General features: G+C 38.2%; 2 protein-coding genes across 2 annotated transcripts in view; one reads left to right on the top strand and one right to left on the bottom strand.

The window, feature by feature from the left end:
• LOC134839524 (large ribosomal subunit protein uL11-like) overlaps positions 1-12256 on the top strand; it is a 359274-nt gene extending 347018 nt beyond the window's left edge. Inside the window, exons 2-3 of the mRNA XM_063855105.1 lie at positions 11401-11483; positions 11701-12256. Of these exons, the coding sequence (XP_063711175.1) occupies positions 11447-11483; positions 11701-12170 (507 nt within the window). The 5' untranslated portion in view covers positions 11401-11446 and the 3' untranslated portion in view covers positions 12171-12256. The remainder of the gene's footprint in view (positions 1-11400; positions 11484-11700) is intronic.
• The window catches only part of LOC134839523 (integrator complex subunit 9-like), a 228060-nt gene that overhangs the window by 130885 nt on the left and 70435 nt on the right, over positions 1-26740 (bottom strand). The window lies entirely within an intron of this gene.

The raw sequence follows: 26740 nt of genomic DNA, 5'->3' as shown, positions 1-26740 counted from the left end.
GCCCCTCCTCCCAGGACTCAACCGTTGGAGAGCCGACTTGGCAGATTGGTTGATCAGAACCGGATTAGCTCCCAGACCGTGTCTACGAGGAGTGACACGCCTGCTACAGCAACTCCTGCTTTGACAACAGGACAATCGACGAGCGCCGTGCCGACGGAGGGAGTCGAACCAAACAGTGTGCTGCTTTGGAACCGTCCAGATCCCAGCAGTTGGGGACAATATAAGACAGACATGTCGGCGAAACTGAACATGAACACATTGACGTGTCGGGAGGATGCAAGGAAGATGATCGGTGGAGAGGGTCGCACAGTGTCGCGATTGTATCGAATACCGCGTGTGGATTGGCTGGTAGCGGGACAGGAACAGTTCAGCACGGCGACTACGCTCAGGTACGTGGACCTCAATGGATTGCCTCAGGACAATACCTTTGGACCCTTGAATACCCGATCAATCACGGACGTCCGTCGGAGAGTCAGAGAGCTGACACCACCTGCCAGGAAGGGTAAGTTTCTGGCAGAGAATAAGCCCAACAACAAGCATCACAAGATGTACAGGCAGTTTGTTAAACCACCCGGCCAGGCGCCTGGTGAAATTTGGAGAGACTATCCCCGAGCGACCTCGGTGGAAGGAGACGACAAGAGATATGCAGGGTGATGACACCAGTCGGTGACAGCCTGTTTGCCGCCTATGATCCCTTGGATATGAAGGCTGCCAAATACCTGATAGTGGCCAGTTCGGGTTATCTCTACATGCCCCGTTCTCTCTTTTTGGCCCGAAGTGATTTTCTTGACGGCCTAAGTTGGACTGAGGACAGTCAGCAGGCATGATGATAAGTGTGCGAAGGGTAGTCAGCATGGAGCCGCAGGTGATAGTGGTTGCAGGCTCGAATGATCACCTGCAGAGCAGAGGGTTATTGTCCCGTCTGACGTGTGGATCGATCCCGAGGCATGAGGTCATAGGAGAGGCGATAATGACATTGCTCTCGGCCATGGCTGTGGTAGAGACATCAGTAAAACAACGCTTCATTCGACATGTGGTGAAGGTTGTCTTTGTGTTATCACCGGGGTACGCCACATTGCCAGAACCCCTTCAGTTTGTGTACACGATGGTCACAATGATAGCAGAGGGACAATTCAGCGTGATAAAAACCCGCGCCAAACAGAAGGGTGGACTCCAACAACTACTACCCATCCCGATCTGAGCTTCCTGCCATTTCGGCTGATATTTCTAATGCCATACAGGGGTTCAAGGATTGTAGCACAACTCGGTTGGTGCTGGATGAAGTCCTGGGGTTGGAGCTGTTCAACTTTGCCAATTTATTGAAATTGAGGCCAGGGGTAGGTGACGATCATTTTTTAGTACAACAAGTGGCTGATGATCTCTGGTTCAGACAAACGAATCACGCAGAGAATGAGCAGGGGAGGACGGTTAGAAAAAATATGACATCGGCAGAAGAGGATCTCATGGCATTGGCTTTGCGTACGAAGCCACACACCAACGCATGGTTGTACTTGTCAACGAGATTGTGTACCTTGGGGGAAGATGCGTTCGAGCATGCATCGGCGGTGATCAAAGAGATACACGCGTATCTGAAAAACTTGTTTAATGAGAGGGAGTTAGCCGGGGGCATGATGTTGCAGTTGATGCAGGACGTGAACACGATGTAATTAGATAAATTCCAAGCTGATATCTTGGACACGGGGGCACAATATGAACGGTCAGACGCCGTCTTGGGTGGAATGGGAGTGGGATGGACGCCATCCTTCTTGTCAACATGATACCCGAGGGCATCCCGGAACCTGATCGCGAGCTTTGTCAAGGATATCCGGAAACTGTCAATGGGCCTGATATTAGCCTTGATGTGACATTTGGTCACGAAAACTTCGTAAAGGGACCTGCGAATCTCTTCACCCAAACTTTGGCAGACCTGAGGTTGGACGGGCTCCTCACCCTGATCGCTATGACGTATGGTCGGTTGGGCAACCTGCTCGTGCTATTGCGATACCCAGAACAACTTCAGGGAACGAATCGTGAATTCAACGCGCAGTTGGAAACCGCCTCGCTCAAAAAGATGAAGGACTGGAGGATCCTCTTGCTCCAATATCTCCTGCAACAGAACAGTAGCATCACAGGAGAGGATAAGGTGGCGACGGATGCGGGTGAGTGCAAACAGTACTGTGGAACGCCCTTGCTGACAGATCTGGCTGTCATGAAGCGGATCAATCCGCTGGCTCTGATTCATGGACTACGAGAGTTCGTCACGGTGGTGTATGGACCCGTGATGTCATTCGCGTTCTCCGATGTACAAATCAAGGCATACAGGAACTCGGTGTTGTATGTCAACCTAGTTTTGGTAGTGGATTGCTCCGTGCTGAATTGGGTGGAACAAAAGGAGCTTTGAGGGTTAGCCAGCGACGATAGGATATTTGGAAGAATAGCAGAGCCGGGTTTGGTGTTGATGGACTTCAACAACAACTTCAAGTCCGAGTGACTTTCATGGAGAGGACATGGGACGTGATACGCAGATACGGAACGCAGTCCATAATGAAGGTGGGATTAAACCAACCCATCATGCGCGAGGTTCTGGAGAAAATAATGAATTCCGTAGAGTCTGATGTTCTAACCGAGTCGGTTACAGAGGAAAGTGCCGATGATCAGCAGATCACGAGAAAGTTACCCGTCAGACGAGCTAAAAAAGGGCTGAAGCGGTTAAAGGGAAAGACTGGAAGCAGAGCCGTGAACCAGAAAGTGGTGAAGTCAAAAGCCAGCACAGTGGTTGTCTCCTTGGCAGGAGTAGCTCATTCAGGCGAAAGTGGGCAAGGAGATGGTGCGATGCTTGCCGGGGGAGAAAAAGAAAACCTGATACCCCCTATGCTATTGGCAGGTTTGACCACAACGGCCACGAGGTCAAGGAAAAATGCACGAACTCTGGCGGACACTAAGCTGGAAATGGAGGTCATCAGTCAGTGTGGATCTGGAGGACTTGATTATTACAAGCCCTCGCGAATCAACATGGCCCGGATGAAGCTGGAGGGACAAATCGACGTGGTCGAGTATAGTCGAATCACTGTACCAGACTCAGTCCACGTGGGGGATCCGGCAGGCGGTTATGTGGAGATGCTGAAGGCGAGAAATTCCGCGAGAGGGCACCTGATGGCCTGCAATGAGAAGCAAGCCATGCAGGAGTATCTGAAGGAGCTGACGGAGAACTCTAACTTGAACAGGAAAGAATATGGCACGGTGATGTCTTCGGAGGCAAACGAAATCGGCCTGGAAAAACTGCTAGGGATCTCTTGGAGGGCGGCCCTCCAAAGATACTTTGACGAGACGATGCATGCGCCGGCGACGGTGGCAGCATACCTAGCATATCCATGTACCAGAACAGACTTGCAGGTACGATTGGCCTGTTGTTTGATGGGAATTAAGAAGGCGGAGTATGAAGCCAACAACAACTCGAAATCAAAGGAACGGGAACTGGAATTGATGGAAGCCCTGCGAATGTTAATTTCTAGAGACGATTTTGCGATAGCCTGGGCTAAGCGTAAGGATGCCCTTTGCTTTAAAAGGATCGTGGTGGATCGTATCCCCACCCCTGTATTGGGAGAATGCATAAAAACCATTCGGCAAGGGGGAGTTGATGGTGAACGAAACTTCCTGAGGGCACTCCTGGAGCTATATCAGGACATGCCGCTGGCCATACCAAACAAGGAGTCGAACGATGTGGAGAGCTACCGCAGGTTGGAAGAAGTGAGAAGGTATTCCAACAAAGAGTAGAAAGTGAGCCGAGAATTAATTGAAACAGTCAGGGGACAGAAAGATTATGCAACATTGGGGAAGTTGAAGTCGTTCCAATATGTGTCTGGCATACCGGATATGGCGTATAACCCCTTCGTGAATGAGGAAGCCAGGGAAGCGTACTTCGATTATGAGCAAGTCATGGTACTCAATTTCTGGGTCGAACGTATTAAAGAAACTGGCATGTTGATGGTGGAACAACCCAATCTGGATATTGTTTTGGAGGAACGAGTGGTCGAACCCTCGGTTCCCGAGTTGAAGGGGCAAGTGAGCTTTGATTGTGGTTCTTGGGACGGTCCTTTGAAAACCAGCTTAGTAACCATGTGGGAACTCATGAAGCCTTCTTGGAGTCCACATCCAAACGCCGATTTAATCTGGGATATGACGGCGGATATTACGTTGGACTTGGATGATGACGCAAGTTTGCACGATCTGGCCATGATACACCATCTGCTGGCCTCAAGAGTAACGAAGCAGAAAAACAATCCATCCACGGAACCATCCGAGGGAAGTACATCGAGTGACTGGCTGAGACAGGGCACCTGTCTAGCTCACAATAGTGGAATGGACGGACATGTATGCACCTCGGAACATTGCTTGATTACGCTGAGCGAGCAGCATCGCCAATTGGCACAACTGTATGGAAGCTTGAGCATGTCAGATAAGAGTAGAATGGAGTTGATCGCGGACTGTCATAGGGTAACGGAAGTAAACTTGATCACTGCCTTGGGTTTTTGCAGCATGACGAGCTCGATAGAATCACTGGAACGCCTGGAGCGTGCCCATGAGCTAGTGACGTTATCAGTGTGGAAGTATTCCCTGGAGCACTACAGACAGAGCAGAAGATCGGAGGCTGGCGAGAAGCTCTGGAACATGAAATGAAATTGAAGGATAGTGAGGCCTATCATAGACCTGTTGGCTCGAGATATCTGGTGGGTTCGAGCTCTGCACCCTTTTGCAATAGTAGATACCCTACGCACATGGTGGTGATGGATGCGAGGACACAGCAGGTGTTGGTCGACCAACTCTTCTCTGTGCCAAAGTGCGTGAGGTTGGCCAGAATGTCGGAAAGGTCGTATGATTTATTGGCGAAGATCATTCGGGCCGTCCCGAAGAGATCTGAAGGCGAGTTGCAAGACGTAGTGGGTGAAGAGTTCATGAGATTGAACGAGGGTAATGTGAGTGAATTCCAGAAGCAGAAAGCGAGTGGAGCGTTACCCACTGAATTCCCCACCATAGAAGAAAAGGACGAGATGCATAAAATAATGATGGAAGTGGAACCGTTGCTGGGAGCCTCAGGGTATCGGACCCGAAGGAATATACTAATGACCCATGGGGAGTATCCTTGCCATTGCCTGGCGCAGACGTTGTGGTACCCCAAACGCGGGAATCTAGTGTTAGTGTGGGACTTGGACGAGTTGTACTCCACGGGGTTGCCCGATCAAAATCAACAAGTGTCGATCAAGGTGGTGAGTGTCATGCTGGCGGTGAGATGGTTAGAAGCCAACGCGGGCACAAGTGAGCAGGAGACGGCCGTGCTGACACCTGAGCAGCTAAGCAACGTAAAGATGAACCGCAACTTAGATCTTTTCAGAACCACCTGCAAGATTCTTAGAATACCCAAAGCCATTGAAAGAATATGGTCAAGGCAAAGATTGATGCCTTGGTTCCGTGCAGTAATGATATCATGGATGTATGAACGCGCGAAGCATCATATGTCTAGGAACACGGAAGCCTATCAATCTTTCCAGCTTGATATAGGACCGGGAGCCTATAAAAGAGCATTTTTAACGCACCGAAACGCAGTTACCACGGCGGTGAAGCGAGTAGCTGGAGCACCTTGTGTAACTGAAAATGAAAAGAGAGGTCTTACGAGCTGAGCTAGAACAGAATGTGAGCATGGGTCTTCACAACAGCTTTTGCAGGAACCGGGAGCAAAAGGTGAATGTGGACTTGCTACCTTGTTGCAAACCGAGGCTGTTGGAACAGGAGAGTTGGGGGACAGCCCGCAACTCTATGGACATATTGGAAAAAGTTCTAGAAGACAGTGAAACTGAAGATCAGGATGAAGAAGCAATGAAACAAGGATGATGGAAACAAAAGGAGAAGTGAAGACGTAAACAAGAGGGTGAGAGAAGGAGAAAACTTGATTGTCTTTGTTTGCTAAAACCTAAACTAATCAACCAAGTTTGATTACTGAAATTGTTAAACTTTTTGTTTTGGTTTAGTTTCGTCAGACCAAACTTTGAAAATTGTTGCAATTGTTGAAATTGTTGAAAGGAGATTTTAGTTGTGCTACTTATGTATATATAGAACATAGGTGATTTTATTTACCTATTTATACACGACTGATGTTTTTAACCTGTGTAAGACACGTGTTCACTGTGTGGCGACCTGGTAAGTTGGGGTAAGCTCGCTCGAAGAGGGCGAGTAACTCAATAACTTTCCTAGCCACAGAGTTTCTTAGTTTCAATATCAAAGAGGACCGCATAAATAACTGATTATACTTGGTGAGTGACATTAAGTTAATTTCAATGGGTGCGTGGCCGTGCCACGTCCCAACTTTTTAATTAGCAAGAGCGAAAAGAAGTTTTATGGCAGGATGACGTAAGTAGTCAGAAAGGAAATTTTATCGAGGACACTCCTCATGGTGCAAATTTTGTGAAAATGTTGAAAGGCAGTGAGATGTAGTATGATGCCATTTGTGACCCGTAGTGAGTTGAGGTGGAGTAGGTAAATTTCATTTTCTAATGCGATTTGTAAGGTTGATTATAGAGAACTGGAACACTATTTGACGATAACCCGGTGTTATGCGATCAATAGGGACATTGACGGGGACTGTCCGTGGAGAATGTGACATTCTGCCAGACTGGCACAGCGCAACCTTCTGGCTGAACACGAAAGAACGATTAAAGGCCTTAACGACGAAAAAGTGCTGAAAAGGAGGGTCGAAATATTCTAGAATTTTCTATTTTCAAAATTTCGATTAACGAACGAGTATTTCTCAGAAATACTTAAAAACAGCCATTTTGACCGAAAAATTTGAGAAAAGGAGAACAACACCAAATAGAGTAGAAAACAGTCGCACGAGAACACAATTAAAACGAAGCCTCTTATCGTGACGATCACGCACGATAAGACCCTTAGCGGAAGAAGATAGTGGGAAAGGAGACTTCGGTGGGGAGGTGGTGGAGAGCAGTACCCTCCTGTGCCACGAATTGGGAGTGATAACAACGTTATCTCGAGGAAAACACGGAAGCGGAGGCTCGGTCCCCCAGAGACTGATATATGGTGAAAACTGTAGTAAACTAACTTTTTAGCTACTCTGATGCCATAGAACTTTGAATCGACACCGGTATTATTTGATATTTTAGAGTATGAGTAGCTAGGAAGAGGAAAGGGTCAATCCATCTCCAATGGATTTAACATAGAACTGTCACCAAAAACATATTGAAATAGGATGTTAGCAAACCAGAGCCAATATTTTGCTAACAGGTTACGAAAATTAACGAACGTTCAAGTGGTTTTCACCACAAGAAAACTACAATCATGTTTACCATCACTGAAGTCAGCATTTTCTAATGACCTCAAGTCAAGAGTGGTTTATAAACTGTCATGTAGTGGATGCACTTCCACCTATGTCGGACAAACTGTTCGACATTTGACCACTAGAATTGAGGCACATAGGAAAGCAGACTCACCGGTAGGCCTCCACCTTCAGCAATGCCAACTTGAGGGAAATAGCGCAGATCTTAGTTGGGAAATTATAGATAGGTCAAACAACCAAACAAAATTGCTAACACTAGAGGCAATACATATCAGGAAAGAGAAACCGGGCTTGAACACGCGCGATGAGTTTAGGAGCAGGGAGTTAACACTGAAAATTTAGTCCCAAAATATTTTTGGTTTTTTATTCAAAACGTACATGTCTAAATCGAAATTATGACTCAGAAACTTCCAGACAAATTAATTTTAAAATGTTTAATTAATTTTAGAGGTTAAAAGTATTTTAATCTTAATAGTAATTTAGAGGTCAACTGTGATTGGCTAATTTTTTATCATGATGGTTTAGAACCAAATTGTAGGTGATTTATTGTAAATAACATTTGTAAATTGATGTTTTATCGTCATTTAGAGTAGTTTATTGTAAAAATCCTGACGATGCACATAGTTGCGAAAACGTTTGAAATTTACTTTTTAGCAAAAATTTCTGAAATAGGATGTTCGAGCCGTTTTTTTAATTGCAATCACGTAGTCTGAGGATCCCAGACTCAGCTATGTGGTTGTGTTCGCATGTAAACGAAAGCTGATCAAAAGTCGTTTGACTGATGGCCTAAAAATAGTAACTTTTTACTTAGCCCTAAACAGACCAGAAAATCAACTGGCTAGGTCGAGACGGTGAAAAACGAGTAGAACTCAGGTAACTGACGCCTGCCAGTCGTTAATAGGTAATTTTTCTACGCTCCGTTTTCTAATTTAAAGAAATTCTCAGAGAATTAAAAATGTGATCCAGTTTTTTTAAATTTCAATCCTATTGATCCAGTTTTCCCAAATTGGGTTAATTTTATCAAAAGTAAGTCCATTATAAATTGTTCTAGAAATTCAAAGAGCTTTGATTCAATCTTTAAATTCCAAAATTGAGATGTTTTCAAAAATAGGTCCATATTCCTGTTTACGTTCATTCACTCTTTTCCAACAATACGTTGGCTATGTTCTGACTGTAATTTCCGTGGCTTTTTTTCTGCTAGAATGTTATTGGCTGTGTGGGTGCGGTCGACCCTTATTTGGTTTAATGGTAATTTAAACACGTTTCAGTTTCGCTTATGTTTTAGTTTCTGCCGGAGTTTTGTCCGCCATGTTACCGCTCCTAAAATTGGCTCTTGAAGAAAATTATTAATACGACATAAATCGGAATAACCAAGAAAAGTTGAACTGATTAAGTTTTTGTCCGTTTTTTATGTTAGTGGCGTCTGTCAGATACCTTGCAATGCCAATTTTGTATTTTATTGCTATTTTCGTGAAGCTCAGCTTGCCTTTGTGTCAAAAGTATAATTTATCAAACACAATGAGCGGGTATGTGTAAGTTAGTTTAAAGCGGCTTGTAGAACAGTTCCACGTTCCAACTTTTTTTTTGTAAAAATTTACTGTGATGCCAATTCAAGCAACACGCACATTTTACCCTTTTTGACTTGTCTTTATTATTTTTATATCGATTGTGATGCGAAACTCAGCTTTGCCTCTGTGTTTAAAGGTTGTGTTATAAATAGTTGCTTTGCTTTGAGCTAGTGTTTCATTTTACTTGTTTAAGTTTTTGGTATGGTTGCCGATGCAGCTGTCAAAACTGAAGAGGAACTTCCGCTACCTGAACCTCTGCAGGCGTTCACGCGCGATCAAATTAAGGCCTTGATTGCATATTTTAGCAGCAAGCATGGAGAAAAGTTCTCTTCCAGTGAACTAGGAGAGAAGTATAGAATATTGGAACGGTTTCTGCACTCCTTAGCAGGAGACAACGAGCAATATGACAAGTTCTTGGAAGATTTCAAAATATGGAAAACTAAGCAGGTGTCTGCGAAACCGAATCTGGATGCAACTAATCCAATTGAAAAAGAACCTTCTGTCGAATCAATCTTAAAACTAACACAAGTTAATGAAACGTGGTCTGTTGGTGGTTATCATAGTGCCAATACCAAATCGAGTAAAGAGATGACGCAACTTTTTGATGGTGACCGGAAGTCGAGGTCGTTCAAAACTATGAAAGACATGAAAGATACTGAGCTCGTTTCTAAAGATGTTTTACAATTGCTGTTCTCGGGAATGTTCGACCCTGTATTGGGTAAAGCTGCGAGGCCGAAAAGATTGATGCTAAAAAGTCCTGAGTTGGCTGAAGTTTTAAGAGAAAAACTGTGTAGTTATGAAATTGAGATAGTTCATAATCTTCAAGCGAACCAGAATGTTGAGGCGGTACCACTTGCTGAGCGATTTTCGTGCTATAGCTGTGGGTTGACAGAGGCAAAATATAAATTAAAGAAGTGTTCTGGCTGTCACTCAGTGTTTTACTGCTCGACCGATTGTTTCAAAAGAGACTGGAAAAAGAAACCTGTTGAAGCTAGCCATAAAACATGGTGCCCACAATTCAAAGATTATCAGGAGACGTTGCAGCCAAAGTTTCTTCAACTTTTCCCTTTCTCATATGCAGAGGAAACCACGAAAGAGCAATTTGCAATAACCGAATTCTTGCAACGAAAAAAATTGTTGGGGCTAGGTTATTGGCAAATGCTTATTGCAGCCTGCAAAAATTGTGACAACAATAATTGTGCAAACGACGATCACATGGCATATCCGCGGAAGACATCAGAAATCAACGATGATGATGTAGAAACGCCTTTTATTTATAAAAGTTTGACCAAGCTAGAAATCTTAGAGCGTTGCAACAATGCTGAGCAGTTCAGAAACTGGACCGAGTTTTACGAAGCAAGAAATATAGATTTAAGTAACCCTGCAGCTGCTGTTTTAAGCACGTCTTTGACGATAAGGTATATCTGTCGAGTGTCCTACCCAACCTTAGTGAACGATACTTCCAACACCTTGCACATCGTAATTCTCGAATCCGAGTTTAATCCAAAAAATGCCGGTCTGTTCAAGCAGCTTCTTTTCAAAGAAACTGATATGCACATTAAGTTAACAATCTATCAATCAAAATTTAACGGCTTCAAAATGGATTATAAAACAAATGGTGGTTCGTGTACTTTAACAGTAGATATTAAACAGGCCAATTTCCCGATTCAGTCAGTTAAAAGCCCCGAAAAACCAGATGTTGTTATTGGTTTCAACTGTTTTGACATGGTACAGAAACCAGAAGATGCTATGAAAGTAGTGAAAGCAGTAGTAAATGAATCAATTCCGCTCTATTTTGTCAATTTCTGTCCGATGTTTACCTCAATGCAACAAGGATGGCTGAAACAAGTGTTCGAACATGAGCAGATAGATGATATCAGAATATCGATGCCAGCTGTGAACCCATTTGCCTCCCCATTGAGACTGAAAAACTCTTCCTTCACGTTTCCGTGGTATCACAATGGCTTATTTTACAGCGTGCTGAAAGACTGAATTATATGCTAAACGGCTATTGTAAACTTAAGACATTATTACGATAATGTTGATAGCTGTTGCAGCCCCTATTTTCTACTTGCACGGTGTGACAATTCAGAGATCTAACGAATGAGTGCCTCACTGCAATGAACCAGCCTTGCCTGATGATTACACTTACTAACAAGTTTTTGTGAAAACACTTCAGATAGCATGTGTCTGAATGAGAAATTTCGGAAGAGAAACGTCTGGTTTCAAAATGGCCTCTTTGACTTCTAGAAGTCATCAGGAAATCCGAAAGTCTGATAGTTTTTGATCTATCTCATAAATTTATAGTGGAGTTCAAAATGTTTTAAATTGTTTCCTACACTAATCGAATTCAAATCTTCAATGCTTATTTTTTCTTACTTGAAGCTCGTACGCGCTTGGCAGTATTTGACTGATATCTCTCGAATCAACTTGAGACATCAAAGATAATTAATCTACCTGAATTTAACTCAAACGTTTGTCCAACCTTTCAGATAGGAACGTGTTCCGTCAAATATACTTCAAACAGACATAAACAATGGGCCCTAAATTTGATCCGACTGCTATCGCATATGGTAAGTATAGTGGTAGGGGCTGGCATCCCATCCACCATGAGCTCGTTTTTCAGTACATGAAATTCAGACTTGTACAACTTGCTGCCAATTATAAATATTGAATTAAATTAAAGATAAATTATCACGTGAAAATGAATGAGACAATTAACCAGGTCAAATGTTTTGCAAAAAAAGAATCTCGAGACGTCTCATTTTAAAAACGGTGTCAAATGTTTAGTGTTTGTGAGATGCTACGGAGGTGAAGCTCCGGCTACTGCTTCATTGGCTCCCAAGATTGGTCCTTTGGGTCTGTCGCCCAAGAAAGTAGCCGATGACATCGTGAAAGCCACGGCCAAAGACTACAAGGGTATCCGTGTGACATGCAGACTAACGATCCAGAACCGACAAGCGAGAGTAGATGTCATACCCAGTGCTTCATCACTCATCATCAAAGCCTTAAAAGAGCCTATAAGAGATAGGAAAAAAGTCAAGAATATCAAACACAGCGGAAACTTGACTCTTCAGACGATCATTGAGCTGGCCAGGACTATGCGAGCCCATGACAGATCAAGATCAATCGAGCTGTCGGGAACTGTAAGGGAACTCTTGGGAACTTGTCAAAGCGTAGGTTGCCTTGTGGAAAAGGAGCCTCCTCACGACATCATTGAGAAGATCAAAGATGGAGAAATTGAAATCCCTGCTGAATAAACTGCCTGGATTTTAAGGTTTTGAGTTAAGTGACTCACTAAATTTGGATATTGCTAATTTAGTGAAAATTTAATTTTTGAAACCAATTTTTCAGCTGGCCGTAGCATTTACAATTGCGATTAGCGTTATTAAATTGGAACATAGACTTGTTTGATCGGTAATGCAATTTTCTCCAATATTTCTGCCCAAAAGTTTGGTTGACTTTTAGTTCGCTAGGTATTCGTTTTAACTCAAACGACTTTTTGTTCAAGCCATTTGAAAAAAGGGGAGAGATTTTGTATTCAGGTGTGTTTTAGTTGTTATTTAAGATGATGAACGTAGTGAGTACTCATATAGGTCTTGCTGATTTTTTTTGTTTTGTTTTTCGGAAAAAGTCTTGAAATTTGTTCACGCTCTTTGACCTGTGGTTTTTTTAAAGTTAAGTGCATTTCTATTGTTTAAAAGAAGGTAAATTATACTATCGAACAGCAAAATTGTAAAGGTCACGAAAAACGTGATGGACTTCTAATTTCGAAATTTGAAATTATCAGATTTCCCAGCGACATATAAGTTTTACCTATTGATCAAGTTTCCTCAAATTGGGTTAGTTTTAACATAAAAGTGTCCATCATAAATTGCTCTACAAATTCAAAGAGTTTTAAGGTCTTCGAAATTTAAAAGTTGAAAATTTTTGTAAAGACAAGTTCTTTTTTTTGAGTTTCCTTGCATCCATTTCTCTTTTCCAACTGTCAGTTGGCTATGTTTTTTTTCCACGCATAACCAGCTACCGCAAATAATCATCGGAGAGAGTTGAGCGATATATCATATTGAAGCCCTTACAGTCGTGATTTGATTAAAACTTTGTTCAAATCTTTGAAAAAAAACTTTTATAATATATTTTATAAGACTGTGGTCAGATTATTCTGTGCTACTTGCAAAGTAACCTGCTATCCTTGTTTACCTATTTTTTATTGAGATCGACATGTTTTTCACCATAATTTCAAATGCTCATAATAAACCCCCCAAGAAGCATCTTTAAAAGATATAAATCATTCAAAAAAACTTACCTTTTTACGAGACATGATTTTTGTTATTTTTTCAAACATTTAAAAAATTAAGATTTTTAAGTTTTTTCAAAATTTGATTCTACAATCATTTAGTTGGTTGATGTCAGGGTAGTCTTAAGCATTGCGAAGCTTGCTTCCAAATTTGACTACTCAAATCTCTTCAGCTTCCAAGATATGACGTTTTTTAATGATTTTTAAAAGGTTTCACAAAACAGGTTTAATAAGATTTTGAAAGTCGCAACCCTATTAGAGAGTGCAGTCAGGGTGTTTCCAATGTTTGCAAATCGTGCCTTTAATTTTGAGTGCTCAAATCTTGTAAGTTTCCGAGATATGCTGTTTTATAATTTATCAAAAATTTTCAAGAAATTGGGTTTGGAAAATTTTAAATTTTGAAATTGACAACTGAATGGTGGGTTGCTTTCTAAATACTTAGGAGGGTTATATCTTGGCTTCAAGTTTGACTGCTCAGCACTTTTTAATTTTCGATATATGGAGTTTTGATGATTTTCAAAATTTTCCAAAAACGTAGATAAAAAAAATGTTGCGTGAAACTGTCTACCTTTTGGTGCGATGATGTCAGGATACTCCCATCATTTGCAGATATAGCAACTAAAAGGGTGATTGCGCAAAATTTTAACTCTATAGCTGCGTGATGCACAAGGGTTGGAGATTTGGCGTCCAGAATTCACCGCTCAGATCCTTTCAGTCTCCAAAATTTCACGTTTTTTTTTCACTCAATTTTCAATAACTAAGAAAATGTTGCAAGAGTCTTTAAGGGGTTCGCAATCGGGTAGTAAACATTTTTTTCGTGAGAAACTTTATTTATAGAATGGTTAGAATTGGAAATGTTAGAGTTAGGTTCATCTCATAATGAGTTGAAATTTATTTGCGTCCCGGGAAAACTGGGTTTGACATCAACGAATACGCCTCGGAAGGCAAAAGTCCTGGGTTCGATTCTGACAGGGCCTTTTTTTTTAAAAAAACATTTCAAATAATTGTCTTCAGTTGACGGGCAAATAAAATTTTAAGTTTGTTTTTAGGGTGGGTACTTAACTTTTTATAGGTCTTAAGTCGTTATGTTTTTTTTAGCTCAAAATTTTCTGCTAAGGTATTTTCGGCTTTGTTACTGCTTGGTAAAGTTTCTTTCGATGCTAATTTTCTATTTTATTTTGTCTTGGCTTAAATTTGTTTCAAAACTAGCCTTATTTGTTGTGATTTATCTTTTTTTTTATTCGATTTTTTTTTCGACTTAGCGGCGTTCTTCTTCTTTAACGCAAGTTGTGCGAAACGCAGCTTTGCTTCTGTGGGTGAAAAATCTTTTTTGCTTAATAAGCTTGATTGTACGAATGATGGCAATACTTTTTATTTACTAGTTACGCTTGCGATTAACAAGCGTTAAAAATAATTATTCAAGTTAACTAATTGGTGAAATTAATGATATTACAAATGAAACTTTTTTTGAAAGCTTTTTGAATATGAAAAGCTGAGTTGTATCCTGTCGACCGGAGTTGTATCGGGTTTTATTTCTGAGATAATGCAAAGATCTGAAACCAGTAGTTTAAAGATATGTCCATTGTACTTCAAGAAACGTTGAAACATTTTTTTTCTAATGTTCAGCTTTAGACACAAAAAGCGTTTTTAAATGCCCCTTTTATTCTTACGGTTGAATTTAGGTTCGGTGTATTTTCTTATAATTTTAAAAAGGCAATTTTCACATTCATTAATATGTTCAACGTGCCCTTTTATACATGTTTAATCAAAAACGTATCATGCCATGTTTAAACTATCTTCTCATTTTTGTCTGTTACTAAACAATTTTCAATAAATAATATATCAGAAGCAAGCTTATTGGAGCAGCAGAAAGGTTTTTGCTCATCTTTCTTCATTTTATTACTTCGAATCTCAAACTTATGCAAGTCACAAAATGTTGAATACTTTAATATCATTTTGAGACTACAAGTCTCACGCTATCCAGTCTACCGAGGGCACCCACTTTTGAATGCATGTCAGCTTTTTTAAAACTTGAAACGATAGAGCACCAAAATGCCCAGCTATTAAAACAAAATTGACGATGGATTTGCACTGTTCAGAAAATCAGAGTTATTTTAATGTTGAAAATTTGAAATCAATTCGGAAAAGTAGAGTAGAAGAGAGCTCATTCGATAATTCTTTTCATTCACCTTACTTGTTAATCAATTTTCCTTTTTATTAGTATGTTTTAGTATATCTGTATCAAGATCCCATGAGATATTCCCATGTAAAATTGAACGCAGTGATTTTTTGGGAAACGTTTTTGTCAACGCGAAGTTTTGATTTTTCGCGTTTTGAAGTTTGATTTCTTTTGAAGTTGAGTTCCTTTTCTTTGCTAAGAAGGCAAACCCCCCTAGCAAACCACAATCGACTTCAAGTTTCGAAAGTGAGTTTCAATGATCAGGCGATGCAAAAGTCTGTTCTCAAGGCTTGTTTTTGTACTATTTTCTAGAATAAAATTATTTCAACTGTAAGCGAACTATTGTTTCGCCTCTGTCATATAATTGGATATTGAATGCCAACTGCATTCGTACTCAAGTCAAAGATTAGGGAAAAAATTAATTATTCAGCTTGTTGATGCTTCATTTTGCTAGTGGACGTGCGTCTAATGATTGTTGTCATCGAAGGAAGTGCCTTCAATCGGTTGCTAATCTCAAGTGACAGAATGCTGGAAAATCGTTTACCAATCAAAACAAGTAGACGTCAAACGAAATCGATATTATAAGAGAATGAATTATAGCATGTAAGTAATATATTCCGTTTAGATATAATAAATTTGCGTTTGTTTTCCCAATTTTCAGAAATTGGTTATTTAATGCGTCTTCGATATAGCAATATTTGAAAAATCCAATTTTGGAATTGGTCAATATTAATTTCGATGGTCTGAAAATACTGGCTTATTTTGAGTTTTTCATATTCAAGTCTGATTTGCCAAATTGGCTTTTTCCAACATTCGGTCTCTCCATTATTAGGGCTGCTATGAGCTTCACTAACCTGGACACATTGTAACTAACTAGAGACACATTGTAAAACTAGTAAAAATGGCGCATTGGCAATTAGCGACTGCTTGATCTGCAGCGCTGACATTTGGTGCAAGAGGCATTGTGCACGTAAATCAGTGCTTGCCGGGTTGCTGCCGACTTCCTAGATTTGTTTGTTACTTTACCAAGTTCTAGAATAATTTTTAGTACACTTGCGAAAGCAAGTGTCTTGTAATTGGTAATTAGTCTTTTTTCCCGTGAATAATTTTCCTTACAAAGCTTACTTGCTTTTCTTACATGCTTTATTTTTGAAGCGGAAGGTCATAGATTCGAACATTGGACATACCATATTTTTTTGCAGTTTGTAGGCAGCTGAAACATTTTTTTTACGTTTAAAATTGATTTGTCGTACTTTCGTTTGTCTGCTTAAGATTTGTATTAATTGCAATTGTTTGTCAATGTAATTCCAGTTTTCTCAGTTTTCCTGTTTGATAAAAACTGGCAATCTGAAAATCTACGAGATTGCTCTTTCTTATTTTTTTTAAACGCTTTGGATTTTTTGTTTAGTTTCTCGAAAATTGTTCCACATATTTTCAAAAAAAAAGATTATCAATAGAAAGCCGTCTGCTCCCCTGTGTGCTGGCATACTCTCCCAGTCTGTTTTTACTTTACCCCTCTCTCTACAGCTTTCGAAAAAGATGTGGGGGAAGATTTGACCCATATTTGTGTTTTTTTGGTTTTATCTTAGTCTTAATTTTGATCTTATGAATAGAATGGGTTTTGTAGAGTTCCTCTGCATAATTGGCTTCGCCCTATTTTTTCATCAGAAATTAATGCCCTGCAAGTATTTAAATGTTTGATCTTTTGACCTTTTTTTTAAAAAAAATTTTGGCTTTTATTGAAAAACCACCTCCTAAATCAGAGTGTTTAGATTCAATCGAAAATACAGGTTGCGTGAACTTCTTCTGCACAAGCGGTTACTACCATTTTTTTGCCTAAAAAGCTTTGATTCTCGGAAATGTCAACCTTTTGATTCGATGGCAATTGCTTGAACTTTTCTCGATAACTGCCCTGCCAAATCTTATATTAGGTTTAATCAGTTCAATACATTGTTGGAAGCCTTCCTTTAAAACGGATTGACTATTCCCAGTTTTTTTTTGTCAAAAGTTTTGGCCTTCAACAAACGTTTTTTGACATTATTCGAAAACCACCACGCCAATTCCATGTTAAGTGTTCAACCGATAATTCCGGTCTTATGTTTCTCCTCTGGTTTAATGAACACTTGCTTTTTGCAGAAAAAAATAATGGATTTCGGAAAGTCGTGTTTTGGAACTTCGACCGTTTTGTTAGAAGTTTTTGAATTTACTTAACAACTAGCCTATCAAATCTGAGACAAAAAGTTCATTCGAAAGAAGCGATTGCGCGAACTCTTCCCGCATAAGCAGTTACTCCTCAATTTTTATGTGAAAAAGTTTATTTGGTTGCGATTTTTTCAAAATCTTAAAAATTTTCACCCTTTTTCATTTACTTTAGCAGAGAAACAACTAAGGTTTTGGGCAAAGTTCAATTTTTACAATCATGCATTTTGTCCTGCATCAGTAAAAAGATTAAAACAAAATCAAACACGTGCCTCTAGCTTTAGCTGGACTCTAGGTGTCTTTCTTTGAGACATCTAGTTTTTCACCTAGTTTGTTCACCTAAATTTTTCATCATTTTTAATTTTTTGGATGTGTTTTTTAAAGATTGTGTGGTATCGCATAAGTTGCGAAGCTCCGCCTGGCCTTTGTGTTAAGATTGCAGTGTGCTTTAATATGTTTTTAAAAAAAGTATGACATCGGGTTTTTATTTCATTTCTTTTTGAGACGTTATGCAAGGTTTTATCACTGTTTGCAAAAAGTATAGTTTTTTATCTTTAAAATCCGTCTACGAATTTTCAAAAAAGGGGTATCCATAGAAAGCCGCCTGCGTATTCATAAATTGACCCGTACTAAAATAAATGTGCATGCATGCCCCCTTTGTCTGCAGCCTTCGAAAAAATCTGTGGGGCGAATATTTGACCGATATTTTTTTTTTCGTTTTCTCTTAAACTAATCTAACAAACTTGACATTTTGTTGCATTGAGTAGTGAGATATAAAAAGTTCCCTCCATGAGGTCTACGGCCAAAATTCAATAGAGATAAAGGTTGCGGGCTCAATGGAGATAACAGTTTGTGGGAAGTTCTCCTGCATTAGCGGCCCATCACAAGTTTGTTCAGACAAAAAGTTATCGTCATCGAAAAAGTTAGTTTTTTGAGCGTTTTCTTCTAACTTTTAAAAGTTTTACAAAAATTACCCTCCCATAAGTGGTTTTTTGGGTTTTATTCAAAGAATGGGTGTGAGACAATCCTTGGCATACCCGACTACGGCCAAATTTTTTGACACAAAAAATTATGGCCCTCGGAAAAGTCAAAGTTTTGATTCTTTGACTGATTTTGAAAATTTTCCTAAGAACTACACTGCAAAAACTGGGTTTTTGGGTCCAATTGAAATAACAGGTCGGGTGTATTTTTTCTGCTTAAGCGGCTAAGCCCATTGAGTTTAAACAAATAGCTATGATTCTCTGAAAAGTCAACTATCTGATTTGTTGACCGTTTTTTGGACTTTTCTCTAAATATCATGCCAAATCTGATATCATAAGTTTAATGGCCATAAACGATTGTTGGAAGCCTACCTTTACAATTTGCTTTTTCCCGTTTTTTAGAAAAAGTTTATGGCCTTCAAACAAGTGAAAGAAGTTTTGACACTTTGACCGTTTTTGGTTCTTAGTTTATTCGAAAACTGCGTGGCCAGTTCTCAGGTTAAGTGTTCCATCGAGAAACACTATTTCGGCTTATCTTCTATACTTAACCAGCCACCACCTGCTTTTAACAGAAAAAAGTTGCCAATTTCGGTTAGTCGAATTTTTGAACTTTGACCGTTTTTTTTTTTTAGAAATTTTTGAATCACAAATGAAATGTTTAGTCAAAAAAACCGGTTCGGATTGTTTTCGAAAGAAGCGGTGACTCCTGATTTCTGTGTAGGAAAAAGGTTGTGTCGGTCAGAAGATACCAATAACTCAAAAAGTTCACTTATTTTAGTAGAAAAGCAAATAAGGTTTAGGGCAAACTCAACTTATTGAAATTGCGCATTTCATCCTGCCTCAAATTCAAAAATCAAGCGCAAAACAATACGTATAACAAAATCAAAATTATCAAACAACTGTTTCTAGCTTTAGCTGGGCCCCTAAGTGTCTTTTATCAAGACTTGCAACATTTTTGGTTCATCTAGTTTTCCTATATGTTTTTATGTAATTCGTATCGCAAACTGTGCAAAACTCCGATTCCCATCTGAATAATGCATGCAAATTCAATCAAAATATCTGTTTGAGACGGCGAACTTTTTCGGTTCGAATCCGGGCGGCAGCAGTTTTTTTGCTAACTGGAAAACTTCTGCTTTTCGGATTATCGTCCGTCTGTTACTTTGTTTCGTCTTAGTTCTCGCAGCCATGCTGTTTTTAAGGATTCAGCTTTCTTCTAATTTTTGAAAACAAATTCTAAGGCTTCGTTGGTGAAGATGATTGAGTTGCAAGACTTTTTGCAGAGTTTATTATAAGTTTTCCAAAGTTTTAAATGAAGGTTTGGAAAGTAAAAGAGTTTTGTTCAATCATTCTGATTTTTTTTATGTCGTTCAGTGTGCGTGGAATTTGATGCCCGTGATTAAAATTGTGTTATCAAGTTTGTGAGGGTATGTTAGTCAGTTCGGGACTAGAAATTGCAACAATTAAAGCGTTGTCGGTTCGGGACTTTTATGTTTGTCCAACATAATCACTGAATCAGTTTTTCAAATCAGCATTTGGTTTAACCAACAGATTTTTTTGATCATGTATGCAGATCAAATGTACTTTCTGTTAGATTTTTTGTAATGCTTGTTTTAATATTACCAACTCCGCTATATTTTTTGTTTTTCGTAGTTTTTTTTTACTGGGCCTAAAATTTGTTGATTTTATAACTTTGTAGTAGTTAGAACATAGTTGAAAGATGCCCGAGAGAAAAGCAAACCGGCCTGAGGGCACGAAGTGCCCAATGGTGGCTCTTTGGCCCGATGCCATCTTCAACGATGTTCTAATTGTTGAAGAGTATGTTTTTGCTCTTTCTGTTTGTTTTTGCGGCTATTTTTTCCTTTTCCCCCCACCTCGTATGAGCATCAATTTTATGATGTAATGAGTGGTTTTACAAGGTTAATTATAAAGACCAAATATGTTTGTCATGGCCCGGTTAATCCGCATGCCAGTTTTCTTGTTAATCGGTTGGTGAAAACAGTAATTTTACTCGTAAAAAAATTGCAGGTGGGGGGGGGGGAAAGAGCCGTTTTTGCTCTTCCAATTGTTACAATCGGCCTTCTTTCAAAAAAAGAGCCCTAAATTGCGCTGTTGGCTGAGCCAAAATTTTTTGATGCATGTGAATCTTGCACGAGGGTATTTTTTCAATCTCTTCAAAGGCCCAATTTTTGTGCTCAAAAATTGTCGGCTTATTACCGCTTTCTAAATTTTGTTTCTGTGCAAATTTGTTACAATCGGCCTTCTTTCAAAAAAATTAGCCCTAAAATTGCGCTGTTGGCTGAGCCAAAATTTTTTGATGCATGTGAATCTTGCACGAGGGTAATTTTTTCATTCTTTTTAAAGACCCATTTTTTGTGCTCAAAAATTGTCGGCTTATTACCGCTTTCTAAATTTTGTTTCGGTGCAAATTTAATTTACGAACTTCGTGTTTCCAACGAATTTTAGTCAAGACAATTGAGGCAAAGATATAAAAATTTGAGAAGATCTAGCTTTTTGTGACATTTTTCGATTCATCATCTCAATTTATGTTTGTTAGTTTGCATCGTCATGTTCGTGTTGTACCGCAAGTGGTGCAAAGCTCTGCTTCGCCTCTGCGTATATATTTGAAATTTTTTCATAGATAGTGTAGATGGTCGGCTTAGTTGTCACATCACCTTTTTTTTTGCTGTAAGCCACATCACTGATTTTTTTTTTGCTGTAAGTAATTTCAATTGTAACTGCAAATGCAATTGCTGTTCATTCTATAGTTTCAAAGGAGACTTGAAATTTTGAAAAAATCAAAAAAAAAATCTTTATTTTGGTGCAAGTGGTTTCAGCTCAAAGATTGTTAACTTAGTTGCCGCATCACTGATTTTTTTTTCTGTATACAAATTACATTGTAGTTTTCAGTGCAATTGTTGCTTAAGGTGGGATTTTGAACTTTTTTTATTAAAGCTTTTTTTTGGCTCAACTTGTGTCTGCTCAAAGACTGTCCGCTTTTTTTAGTAAATTATGTTCTGTTGTTGTTAATTTAAAAATCAAGTGTATGGCATGCTTGCCTGAAATGAACTTCTATCGAGACATATGAAACTTTATATGACCTAGTTTTTTTTAAATTTTTCATTTTCGGCTTTTTTTTTATGTCAGTGTTGTATCACAAGTGGTGCGAAGCTCCGCTTCGCCTGTGTAAAAATAATAAAATTGTGAAACACTAAATTAGCTTGAATTTTTTTAGTGCAAACAACTGGCAAAAAACAAGCCAATGCGTTTTAGTCCAAAACATTGCTCTTTCAATTGTTACAATCTGCCTTCTTTCAAAAAACGACCCCGGAAAATTGCGCGGTTGGCTGAGCCAAAATTTTTTTATGCATCTGAATCTTGTACGAGGGTAATTTTTTCATTCTTTTGAAAGACCCATTTTTTGTGCTCAAAAATTGTCGGCTTATTACCGCTTTCTAAATTTTGTTTCTGTGCAAATTTAATTTACGAAATTTGTGTTTCCAACGAATTTTAGTCAAGAGAATTGAGGCAAAGATACGAACATTTGGGAAGATCTAGCTTTTTGTGACATTTTTTGATTCATCATCTCAATTTATGTTTGTTAGTTTGCATCGTCATTTTCGTGTTGTACCGCAAGTGGTGCAAAGCTCTGCTTCGCCTCTGCGTATATATTTGAAGTTTTTTCATAGATAGTGTTTGTTCAAAGCCGCCGATATCAGAAACAGCGCCGCCTAAAGCCGCTACAATCTTGTCATTTTCGTGCTGTACCGCAAGTGGTGCAAAGCTCTGCTTCGCCTCTGCGTATATATTTGAAGTTTTTTCATAGATAGTGTATGTTCAAAGCCGCCGATATCAGAAACAGCGCCGCCTAAAGCCACTACAATCTTGTATTTGCTTACATAGGTTTGAAGCATTAGAATTAGAAATTTTACGCTTGCGAAAAGCAAGCGTTATCAAACTGGAATATAGACTTTTTTTCGTGTTAAAAACTAAAATAACAAAATCAGTTAAAAAATTTCTTTTCACTTTTCTTATCTTCTCTTCACTTCTCTTTTTACCTTTTCTTGACATGTTGCAGCCTGGTTGTTGGCCTGGAGGTAAAGCAGTTGCTGTTGTACTCGAAGGTCTGGGGTTCGAGTCGTGGCCGGAAATCGTTTTTTTTCCAGTATCAAAGAAATTTAAAAATTCCGAGAAAAACGAATTGTTGGTTTTTCCTTTGTTCGCTCAGGTTTTGTCGGCTAAAATATAGTGTAAGTGCGAGTGTTGTTCATTCTTATTTCAAAGGGGGACATAAAATATTTTTAAAAAATTCATAGAACCTTTTTTTAGGTTCAGTTGGTGTCTGCTCAAAGATAGTCGGTCGGCTTAATTGTCACATCACTAATTTTTTTTTGCAGTAAGCCACATCACTGATTTTTTTTTTGCTGTAAGTAATTTCCATTGTAACAAAGAGACTTGAAATTTTGAAGAAAAAAAATTTAAAAAAATCATTTTTTTTGCTGCAAGTGGTTTCAGCTCAAAGATTGTTGGCTTAGCTGCCACATCACTGATTTTTTATTCTGTATACAAATTACATTGTAGTTTCCAGTGCAATTGTTGCTTAGGGTTACATTTTAAATTTTTTTTATAAAAGCAATTTTTTTTGGCTCAACTTGTGTCTGCTCAAAGATTGTCCGCTTTTTTTTGTAAATTTTGTTCCGTTGTTGTTGGTTTAAAAATCAAGTGTCTGGCATGCTTGCCTGAAATGAACTTCTATCGAGACATATGAAACTTTATATGATCTACTTTTTTAAATATATATATATTTCATTTTCGGCTTTTTTTGTTTATTTTTATGTCAGTGTTGTATCGCAAGTGGTGCGAAGCTCCGCTTCGCCTCTTATTAAAAATAGTAAAAAATGTGAAACACTAAAATAGCTCGAAGTAGTGCAAACAACTGGCAAAAACAAGCCAATGCATTTTAGTCCAAAACATTAAATTGTTCGTGGTAGAAATGTTTCCATCTGCAAGAACTACAGTTGGCAAGGTTCCAACCTCGGTACTTTGTCGTCCAATTACAAGACAAAAATACCAATTAAAAAATGATATGTTAAAAATATGTTGAATTATCTTTGACGGAAGAGCTATGACAAAAAAATTAAAAGAGCTTTTGCTGATTTCTAGTATAATTTGTATTTAAACTATCGGGCATGCAGGTTCGAGGTTGCAAGTACAAATCCAACACATAGCAGAAGGTTTCTTCATTCGATGTTTATTTCTACTTTTCTTATCGTTTTTTTCTTTTTGCTCTTGCTTGCCAATAACAGCTTCGCATCTGTTTTATAGCTTGGTGAAGAAATATTAGAACCAGCGCTAACAATAATGGTTGCTGTGATTTGTTCTAGGAAAGATATATACAAGTGTAGCCATTGGCCAGAACACCCAACTACAGTAATTTTTGTCAAATTTAAAAACAAATTTTAAATTAAATTAAATATTGGTCTTTTTTTCAAGTTAAAGGTATTCAAGGGAGGTTTTGAAACCTTCAGATAAAAGCGCTTTCAGATCAGTCCAGCTTTTTTTGAAGATAATTCTGAATTTTTTTTTACTGTGTTAAAATTCTCAGAAAAGTTTCTCTAAAAGTAATTTCATTTCGGGCTATTTGTTAGTCGCACAAGCACTGAAAATTGTAAACAAAAAAAATGAAAATAATAACTACTTTGTTCAAAATTTGTTTTGAGTATTATTGCAGTTTAATTTTTTTTTGGCAGATTTGGGTTTGTAAAATAGAGTAGCACATAACAAGTTTGAAAATTTGTTCTAACTTTTTTGGGCAATATATATTTCAACCCGTTTTACGAAAATTTAACCGTAGCGTGATTTGTTTGTATTAACTTATCATATAAAATATTAGCAACCAGAAAATTTCATTATATCGTCAAATCGTTGTTTTTAAGTTAATCAGAATTTGAAAATAGCAGAATCATAACCCCACAAAAACCCATCAAAAATTGCTTGTTTCAAAAGTCTTAAAGTCTGTTCACGCACAATTTTGATCTTTTGTGGTTTGGTTTTTGGTTTTTTTTTAATATTCACCTAAGTTTTTTGGTAAAAGGATTTCAAACACCACTGTCGAACAGCAAAATTATTTTGGTAACAAAAAGAGATCAACCTCTGACTTAAAATTTGCAATTGAAATTTGATTATCAGACTACCCGGCAAAATAAAAATCTTTTCTACTGATCCAGTTTTTCAAACTCGGATATTTTTTATCAAAAATACACCCGAACGTAAATTGTCAGTATATTTCAAAAAGCGTTAAGGGCATATGTTTTTTCCTTAAAATTCGTAGGTTGAAGTTTTCGTGAAACAATTCAGTTTGTTTTGGTTTTTCTATACTCTTTTTCAAATTTTTATGGAGTTGAACAACGATCTTTATAAAGGTCGGAGACAAATAAAATGGCAGTGCATCATTATCGTGGTAACCCAAAAGTCAAGATGTCATGGTTCGAAACTTTTTTTCGCATTTCAATCAGCAATTCTAAAAAACCATTTCTAGAGGAGTTCGTTTTAGGCTGTTATCTTTTTCATTGCGAATTTTCTTTGATTTTTGACGTAGCTTCTGTCAGTTCAGTTTCTGTTTTTCTTTAATACCATTCATATTTTCTGGTACGGTTTTTTGGGTGTTTTTTCTTAAATCTAGGCTTATTTTGATTCAAACCGTTTTTAGTATAGTTACCCATAGTTACACAAACAAGCTAGTGAGTGTAGTGTATTATTATATCACTATTTTTTTCCAAACTAAGTCGCAAATAAAAGTGATCTTTTAGAAGAATTTTTGCTTCAATCACGATCTGCGGCGTTGGAAATTTCATAGCATATTTTTTTTACTGGTTGGCTAGTGTTGGTCGAATTTCAAGTGATCGTGGCACAGAAGGAAGGACATGAGACTACTTTTTAATGGGTCGGAAACTTATAGTAATTAGTTTATAGGACAAGGTAAATATTTTCATGTTTTCAAGAGAACTCGCAGCTGGTGCATAATTCTTGCGTAGACTCACCTGAAACTATTGCATAAATAGGAAAGCTGGGTATTTTAGAAGACCGGTCAATCAGCAGAAAGCTAACTTAAAACGGCGCATTAGCAATTAGAGAACGCTTGCTCCGCTGCGCTAATATTCGATACCAGAGGCATTGTGCGCATGAATTAGTGTTTGCCGCTATTTTTTTCTGTTATCAAGGTTGTTGAAAGTTATAGACAAATTGTGAGATAATTCTCTTAGTAAGAGAATCTCAACACAGACTTAGTGCTTATTTAAGGGAGTCCGGTCTGTATTTAGAAAATTGTTTATTCAGTTTAGTCAGTAGTCAGTAAGCAGACAAATAGTATAATAACTAATCAGAATCGAGATCAGAAATGAAACTTATGAAATAAATCATTATTAATTGTTAATTTTTTGCTGGTCTCAATTTTGATTGGTTAATAAAGCATTTTTCTGCTTACTGAGAAGTATGAATATGCTATTGTCTAAATACTGCTACCTAAACAGTACGTTCTGCTAAGTTCTGATTAAGTAATTTATTTCTGACGAGTATGAATACCCAGTTGACCAAATCAGCATATTCCATCAAAATAGCTTAGTTAAAAAGTCGAAAATTGGCTAAATGAACAAAAGCACCCCAAGCATAGTTATTCCGCTTTTCTTTGAAACCGGGACAATAAACGACATAATCAAAACTGATTTTTGGTGAATTCATAAACTAAAATTATGAGAGATGTGAACATTGTTAACAGACTGCAATTATTTTCAGTTTGTTCCTTTCTAAAGGCGAATCATATTACTACATGTCACAGCTATAAAATATATATATATATATACATTTGTAAAAAGCAGTATACTACTTGGATTAAACTTTTATATTCCATTTAAGGTCGTAATTTTTATCTTTTTATTCAATCATTTTTCTCGTCTACTCCAGCAAATGATTGAATACAGATTTTTTCCTGATTAATGCTGCGCACTTGTATGTTCAAAAACACCGTTGTTTAAACCGTCACAGTTGTTTGTATAGCTTTTAAGTATTAGAAATATAGATTTGAAGGACTTTAATTTTTTATATAGGTTTGAAGAATTAGATTTTGAAACACTAAACATGGTTTCCTAAAACGAAAAAAATTGTTCGGACTTTTCAGTGAGA

The sequence above is a fragment of the Symsagittifera roscoffensis genome, chromosome 2 (genome assembly GCF_963678635.1).
Source record: "Symsagittifera roscoffensis chromosome 2, txSymRosc1.1, whole genome shotgun sequence".
NCBI lineage: Eukaryota > Metazoa > Xenacoelomorpha > Acoela > Convolutidae > Symsagittifera > Symsagittifera roscoffensis.
This window is presented reverse-complemented; position numbering and strand designations above follow the sequence as displayed.